This window comes from Hipposideros armiger, unplaced genomic scaffold (assembly GCF_001890085.2).
Source record: "Hipposideros armiger isolate ML-2016 unplaced genomic scaffold, ASM189008v1 scaffold_75, whole genome shotgun sequence".
Taxonomy (NCBI): Eukaryota; Metazoa; Chordata; class Mammalia; order Chiroptera; family Hipposideridae; genus Hipposideros; species Hipposideros armiger.
In genome coordinates, this window is record NW_017731425.1 from 500,904 (window position 1) to 509,241 (window position 8,338).

Here is an 8,338-nt window from a genome sequence, read left to right on the forward strand (position 1 = left end):
CCCCCAATTCCCCAATAAAAATCTTAAAAAAAAAAAAAAGCACTTTAAAGTTTTGAAATAAAAGACAGTGCCTAAAAATTCAACAGTAAACTCCTTGGAAGACTTCATGCACCCCTTTTCTTCTTTCAAGTTCCCCCTGTCCTTGCACACTAAGCTATTCTGCTGGTGAAGGTCTGGGAATGGGACGGCTGCCTGATTCAGACAGAGGGATGGAGAGTTACCGCAAACACAGGACAGGTGACCTTTCACCCACTTAGATGAAGAAGAATTAGAAAAAAAGCTTAGAGCTTCCTCTTGTAACCAAGGGCCAGCCTCCATCCATTGCTAGATGGTGGAGACCTAGTCAGGGTTAAGGAAGGCCACGGTGCCTCCCCAGGCTGGCGTTCTCACTAGTTCTCCAGTCACTGAGTCGCCTGCCAGCCTTCCAGTGGCGAGCTCCCCTGTTCTTCCATGTTTCCTAGCACAGGTGCTCCAACAGCAGATCTTACCACTCGAATGCTAACTTGCCCTTTGGTAATACCCCAAATAGCACAGCCCTACAACGCTAAGCCTCAGAACCAGCAAGGCCAGGTCGTCGCCAGGCAAGCTAACCAGTGGAGTGCCTCAGTTCCCCTGTTGAAGGGTCGTTTACAGACAAAGCACCTAAAATGCCCAGCACCCCCACTTAATGACAAATTTCACTGCAGGGCACAGCAGCTACCTAGCTCCGGGAGCACTCCCCCCACTGGGTGAGGGGTGGAGGCCAAAGCCAGGGTCTGAGCACCCGGGGTTGGTGTCTCCTCAGAGCAAGTAAGAGCCGGGTCTGAATGGGGATCAGGAAGGTGAATCCAGGTGAGCAATGGAAATCCTCTGGGAGGAGGACAAGCTCTGGGTTCAGGGTCTAGAAATCCGAGGTCTGCAGTATGTGAGGGTGGTGAGGGTGGTACCCGGGTTAGGCTTGAGATCCTGGTCCTTGGGGAGAGGGGATCACCCAGGGACAGCAGGGCGGGGAATCCCCTGGGAGCTGGTCCTCAGCCAAGACAAGTTGCAGGAATGGGATCAGGATGAATGGGGTGGGGGAAAGGAATCCAGAGGAGGAGCTGGGACCACGCGGGAGGAGGTGGAACCTGGGACCTGCTCCCCGCATGGGCAGCGGCTCAGCACAGGGGCTCCATCCCTCTTATCGCTAGAACCGATTTTTGAACAGCATTGAACCTCCACTCCAGCTCGTGTGCAGAGAGCTCTATCTGGTCAGGTCAGCGCCAATGGCTGGGTGCAGGGCCCTCTGAACTTGGGCTGCTCTGAAGGCTGCTAGGCACCCAGGTGCCTGGTGGACTGCTGGGGCGGGGCAGAGACCGAGCAGGAGTGAGCCAGGCTAGGTCGGGTCGGGACAGGGCTGGGGCCAGACCTGGCTCCAAATCCTTTGTATATTTTTAAATTAGGTTATTTGTCTTTTTTACTGTTGAATTGTAAGAGCTTATGAGATTTTGCATTTGAAAATATGAGTGTTCAGTCATAATTGGGCCTGGATTGTTCAAATAAGAAAGATTAAAGAGTGAGAAATGGTACCTGGCTCCCAGCCTTGGACCTGTTGGTGGCCTGTTGGGCAACCTTGATTAGTTTCTTGACTTTGTGATTCAGTGTTTTCTTAAATTCTGTGACTGTGGTGGCAATTGAGATACATTGCAGTTTCATAGGAAAGATGCTTGTCCCTTACTTATTGATAGAATTTGGAGACAAAAGGGTCTTAGAAGTGACTCAGGGTTGCACCTGCCTGTCAGATCCCTTCAGGGTCCAGTCACCTTTACTGAGGGCTGCTTAGATACATTGACTTTTCCCAGCCCTTCTGTTGGTGCTGGGTTTGCATGACTCATTTCTGTCCCTTCTCCCAGGCTCAACATTTTCTTTTAATTTGTTTGTTTTTTATTACAGATGCCAGGAAAGTCCACACTGCCCCTGCTCGAACCTTGTTCCTGCTGCGCCCCCTTCCGTTTTTGTTTGCGACAGGTGGAGGGTATGCAGGTTACCGGGAGTATGAGAAGTACAGGGAACGAGAGCTGGAGAAGCTGGGATTGGAGATTCCACCCAAACTCGCTGGTCACTGGGAGGTAGGAGCAAGGTGGATCACTTTTTAAATGCCCCCAAATTGAAATGTTTAAAAACGTGAAATGTGCTTTCTTGGGTCTCATGTCTCCAGTGGGCTTTGGCCAGATACAAAAGTTATATCTTCATTGTCACGCCAGGCTTCCCTTCTGTCTCCAGACCTACCCCTGGTCCCCGCAAGGGCTCTGTGTAGAAATTTCCTGCTGTTGAAATCCTCAGACAGAGTTCATGCCTTCTTTTGGGGCTGGCATCCTGGCTGTTTATGCCCTTCTCAATCTGAGAATTAACTGAAACGGTGGACTTTTGGGATGTGGATAATTTCTCACCAGGAACCAGACTGAAATAATCAAATTCCTTTATCGTTATTGCCCCAAATGCTCCCCTACAATAGGGCCACATGATAGGGGCAGGCTTTGATGTTGTTGAACCATGCGTGATGCAATGATGGGTTGTCTTATTCACCTGTGCTTCCTGTGGCCGATACCTGACTCAGAGTAAGATGTTCAGTAAAGATTGAAATTGAATATAAAGACATAAGTTTTAAAATTGCCTTCTTTGCAGCCATAATTTAACAAATGAAAAATCTGAAATGTCAGTAGATCATGTAACCTGGGCAAAAGAGGGGCTGGAAGAGACCTTATGGTATTTGGAATAATGCATTTGGGTTTCGTATTCCATATCGGTCATCTAGCTCAGCTGAATCCAGTGGCCAAGGCATCCGGACCCTGAAGGCAAGTCCCAACCATGCTCCTTAGTAGCTGTGTGAACTTGGACATGTCACATTCTGTCTGGCCGTCTGTGTCTTCAGGTATAAAACAGCGCTTTGGAACATGATTCAGATTCCTTCCAGCTTTAACATAGTTCATCTAGGAATCATTGTTGGCACTCAGGTTACATGCCCCATATTACAGGCTTCCTCCCAAAAATCATGTTTTGAATTTTGGTTTTAACCCTTTTTCTCCAACAGAATCCAGTGTAAGGCTTTCACTTGATTTGCAACAGTCCTGTAAAACTGTGACTTAGTGAACTGGCCATACAGATCCAGATGTGGCCGTTACCTCCGAGTAGCTGTTTGCATGCTCATGTGTCTACCTTTTGGCCTGTTCATATGCATTAGACTTGACAATAACCTACCTCAGACCAAGAAGAACAAAGGATTTTCTGTTTTCTGGTAACATATCACAAAATCCTTCTGGTGAAGGGTGATTGTATAATATATGAGTCATTCAAGTATGCTGTGCTGTTTATTTCCTGTGACATTGATGGTTTCCTCTGTAAACATGCCCTTCTCCATTAGACTTGTAAAGTGTTTGTAGGGCTGTGATCTTATGACCCCACCCGAGTGTTAGACCCAAACTGGTTCCACCCCAGTGTTAGACCCAAACTGGTTTCTCTCTGACCCCAGGCATTTTTCAAGCTGACTCACCCTGTGACGAGCTTGCAAGTTTTCAGGAAATTCCCACTCATTTCAAAGGTATCCCTAGAGAATCTACATTTGGAAGAAGTTTGCTACTTCCACAATCATAAAAGACGAACGTCAGTAGTTTTAGTAGTTTTTTTAGCATCCACCATTTGTGTTATAATATGTGATTACTGCCATATATGAGTCAGTACCTGAAAGGTGATTATTTCTAAAGAGGATGGGCTTGATTAACTTATAAATTCTAGGGCATGGACAGTGACAGGATACTGGAGCACAGTGGCCTGCTGCAGCCTGGGGTCTGAAGCCCCTATTGGTAAAGAACTGGGCTTAAGTTAGATACCGTTCTCTTGGTTGAGTTAAAATGGCCACAGAACCACTCCTGAATTTCAAAGCAGGGCTGCAATATTTCACTTTATAAAGGGGGAATGGTCTGGACTCGGGGTAGACATTGTAAGATTTCAGGACAGGCAGCTGGTTGTAAGAGGGAGAGTTCTGAACTGGCAAATGAGGGCTGGATCCTAGTCACCTGGCTCCACCTAATCATTTCATCTCAGATGAAAAATGAGAGTTCCCCAACCTGGCTGATCATCGGAACTGTTGGGGAGCTTTAAAACTTATGGATTCTTTGGTCTCACCCCAAGAGTTTGGACAAGGGCCAAGATCTTTGTTTTTAAAAAGCCCCCTAAGGGGGCCGGCCAAGTGGCTCAGTTGGTTAAGAGTTGGCTTAAGAGTGCGAGCTCTGAGCAACAGGACCACCGGTTTGATTTCCACATAGGCAGTGACGCTGCGCCCGAGCTGAGCTGCCAACAGGTGGCAGGATGGCTCAGCTGGTGTAACAACAAGATTGCCTGTTTGATGGTGGGCTATGCCTACCCGCAACTACGACTGAACTTGGCACCTTGAGCCGAGCTGCCACCCAGATGGCTCAGTGGATAGAGTGTGCGCTCTTAACAACAAGGCTGCCGGGTTTGACTCCCGCATGGGATGGTGGCTATGCCCACCTGCAACTAAGACTGAACTCAGCACCTTGAGCTGAGCTGCCACCTCGATGGCTCAGTGGATAGAGCATGCGGTCTTAACAACAAGGCTGCTGGTTCAACTCCTGCATGGGATGGTGGCTATGCCCACCTGCAACTAAGATTGAACACAGCACCTTGAGCTTAGAGGCCATGAGCTGCCGACGGGAAGCCAGATGGCGACTTGCGTCCTCCACAACGAAGATTGAAGAACCAACAACTTGGCTGGTCCCCTTCCCCAATTCCCCAATAAAATCTTTTAAAAAACAAACAAACAAAAAAGTCCCCTAAGGAAGAAAGGGAGTAGATGAAGGTAAAAGGGATCAAATAGATGGTGATGGAAGGAGAACTGACTCTGGGTGGTGAACACACAGTGTGATATATAGATGATGTATTACAGAATTGTACACTTGAAACCTATGTAACTTGACTAACAATTGTCACCAATTAACTTTAAAAAAAAGAATAAATAAAAAGCCCCCCCAGGTGATCCTGATGACAAGCCAGATTTAGGAACCATGGACAGAGGAGCTGTAAGGTTCCCTTCAGGGCACCTTTTTAAAGTGGCAAATGAAAATTTCTGGTGGTGATTTTGTTGGAATATAGTCCTTTCATATCCTTGAGGTCAAGTCTGACATCTCCAGAGCTGAGAGAGAAGATAGGCTGGTAGTGTAGTTACTGCTGAAATGAGCCCCTGGGATCAATGGCACAGAGGTGATTGCATGGTTTTGTTTTACCAGATAGCATTTTCTGGATTTCCAGGAGACAGACATGGGTCTGGAGGGGCACTGTGGCCTTCACAACACATGAAGCACTCCTGTTAACTCCTATTGGTCAGTATGCCAGTAGGAAGCCTTTCCTATTTGTAAGTTTCTCTTGTGCCAGAGAAACATCTGGTTATCCATCTGTATCAGAACTGTTAAGAGCATAGTTGTAACACCTTGTGTTGAGCAGCACCTCAGTTTTTCTGAACCCCTTTAGTTACAACAGCTCACTGAGGTGAGCAGGGCAAATGGTAGAGCCATTTTACAAATGGGAAGTCTGGTTTAGCAGAGTGGGTTCCAGAACAGAGATCTGTTGACACCAAATCCCATAATCTTTGAACGATACCATGTTACTACAGTAGTAAAAGGTGCTCTCAGTCCAGAAGTTAGACAGTGACAGCAAGAGATGGAGGTGAGCGACCTGCCCGCCAGTGCTTGCTGTGTACTGGAGGTGCCTCCATGCTCTGAGGGCTCCAGCTGTTTAAATGTGAGGTGAATTTGAGTGTACTGGCTTGAGATGTTGTCAGTGATAACGCAGATGAGCATCACGTTAGGCTCCCTTCCCCCAGCAGAGCGCTCTTGAAGAATTTATACCAATAGCTTTCCTATATTGAAATAGACATTTTTGTTGTTGTTGTTAACAGTATAAAAGAAACCGTAATTCCAAAATCTATGCGACCTCACTCACTGCAAGCTGTACTCGGGGGTAGGGGGAAGAGGACACAGCTCTTGCAGAGGGGCAGCGAGGAAGGAGACTTGGACAGGGTGTAAGGGTACTGGAGCTCTGGGCACTATCAACTGTGTGACCTTGGTCAGTTGTTCCATCTTTCTGGGTTCTGTGTTTATACTTTCAAGAAAATGTTTCTAAGATCTTTCCTTGCTCTAAGATTCATGCTCTTTTTTCTCTTTTTTTTTTTTTTAATAATTTTATTGGGGATGTGGGGAAGTGGACCAGCGTTGGTGAATTGGGGAAAGGGAACAGACAAGTTGCTGTCCTTTTGTTCTTCAGTCTAGTTGTGGAGGACGCAGCTTCACTGGCCTATGTTGGTATTATCATTGCGCTCTTCCTGGGTGAGGCAGATTGGTCACTGGCCACTGGATGACTGCTCATGGTGGCTCTTGGCAGCTCACCTGACTGCCGGCTACTCGCACTGGCTGCCAGCCACTCACAATAGCTCACGGCACCCCACTGCAACTTTACGGCAGCCCACTGCAGTTCCACTGCATCCTACGTCGTTGCCGGTGACTCAGGGCAGCCCAGCTCCAGGTCGAGCTGTTGTTCACCATCTTAGCTGTAGAGGGCACAGCATCACTGGCCCTCATGTGGGATCCGAACTAGGCCTGTGCTTCTCAGAGCTGGCGTCCCAAGCCAACTCTTAACTAGCATGCCACTCGGCCGGCCCAGCTTCACTCTTTCTTTATATGGTCATATGGCCATGCATCGCTTAATGATGAAGGGGATACATTCTGAGAAGTGCATCATTAGGTGATTTCATTATTGTGCGGATACCATAGTGTGTCTAAATATGTAGATGAAAGCTATGATGACCCCTAATCCCACAACCCACGGGAAACCACAGTTAACATTTTGGAACATAGCCAGCCCTTCCAGGCTTTTTTGTGTTTAGGAATATGTATTGTTAATTTTTATTTTTAATGAGATAGTTTTTAAAAATTTAAATAACATATGATCAGGTAACAATTCAAATAGTAAAGAAGGGTTTACATAAGTAAGCCTTCTACTCTCTGCCCCACCCACTAATCCCATTCTTCCTCTCCAGAAGCAAGCATGCATTTTTAACATTTCTTGTGTATCTCCCCAGAAATTCCATACTTAAATTTTTTTGTTATTCAAAGTCGATGTAATTTTTTTTTTCCAGTTTTATTGAGAAACATTGGGTCTTTGGAAAAGTCATGACACATGTTTGCAACAGATGGCACTAGTTCATTTTTGGAAGTACTAGAGTCATTTGCATCTATTGCTGTGTATTTTGACAGCTGACAGTTCTAGCTTCATTCTAAAAAATTGAGCGATTTGGTTGAGTTTTAGAGATTTTACAAGTTGAAGATGGAAGACCAAACTGTGCATTTTTGCCATATTTTACTGTTTTACTTCCATAAAGGGAAGGACGCGAAGCCTGTGAAAAGTTGCATAAAGTTTATGGTGACAATGCTCTACAAGAACATCAGTGCCAACGATGGTTCACGAAATTCCGTGTTGGTGATTGTGATTTCAGTGATGCTCCTCAGTCAGAGAGGCCCACCGAGGTTGATGATGACAAAATAAAGGCATAGATGAAGTCAAACCCACGTTACACAACACAAGAGGTTGCAGAAACATTGAACATCCATCATTCAAGCATTCACGACCACCTGAAAAAGCTGGGATATGTAAGCAAGCTCGATATTTGGGTTCCACATGAACTCAAAGAAGTTCATTTGACAGCGTGTGTAAACATCTGCAATATACTCATTAAACGTGAGGAAAACGATCCTTTTTTGAAGCAACTGATAACTGGTGATGAGAAGTGGATTGTTTACATCAATGTGCGCAAACGGTCTGGGTCCTGACATGATTTGCCTCAAACGACATTGAAAGCAGACATTTCATCAGAGGAATGTTGTGCTCTCTCTGTGTGGTGGGATTTTAAAGGTGTCATGTTTTTTGAGCTCCTACCAAGGAACCAAACAATCAATTTGAATGTGTACTGTCGGCAATTGGACAGTTTGAACGAATCCATCATCCAGAAACGTCCAGAGCTTGTTAATTGAAAAGGAGTTGTGTTCCATCATGACAACGTGAGACTACACACAAGTTTGATCACCCGTCAAAAATGATTGGAGCTTGGATGGGATGTGTTGCCACACCCACCATACTCACCTGACCTTGTGCCATCAGACTTCCACTTGTTTCCCTCTCTTCAGAACTCCTTGCGTGTATAATGTTCAATTCAAATGAGGCTATAAATCAGCACCTTGTTCAGTTTTTTGCAAATAAAGACAGGTCCTTCTATGAACGAGGAATTATGAAGCTCACTGAAAGATGGCAAAAG

At 46.0% G+C, this 8,338-nt stretch overlaps 1 protein-coding gene across 2 annotated transcripts in view; it reads left to right on the forward strand.

The window, feature by feature from the left end:
• Positions 1-8,338, forward strand: part of PISD (phosphatidylserine decarboxylase) — a 59,829-nt gene that overhangs the window by 12,675 nt on the left and 38,816 nt on the right. For both annotated transcript variants that reach the window (XM_019643082.1, XM_019643081.1), the window contains one exon: positions 1,912-2,087. In XM_019643082.1, the coding sequence (XP_019498627.1) occupies positions 1,912-2,087 (176 nt within the window). The remainder of the gene's footprint in view (positions 1-1,911; positions 2,088-8,338) is intronic.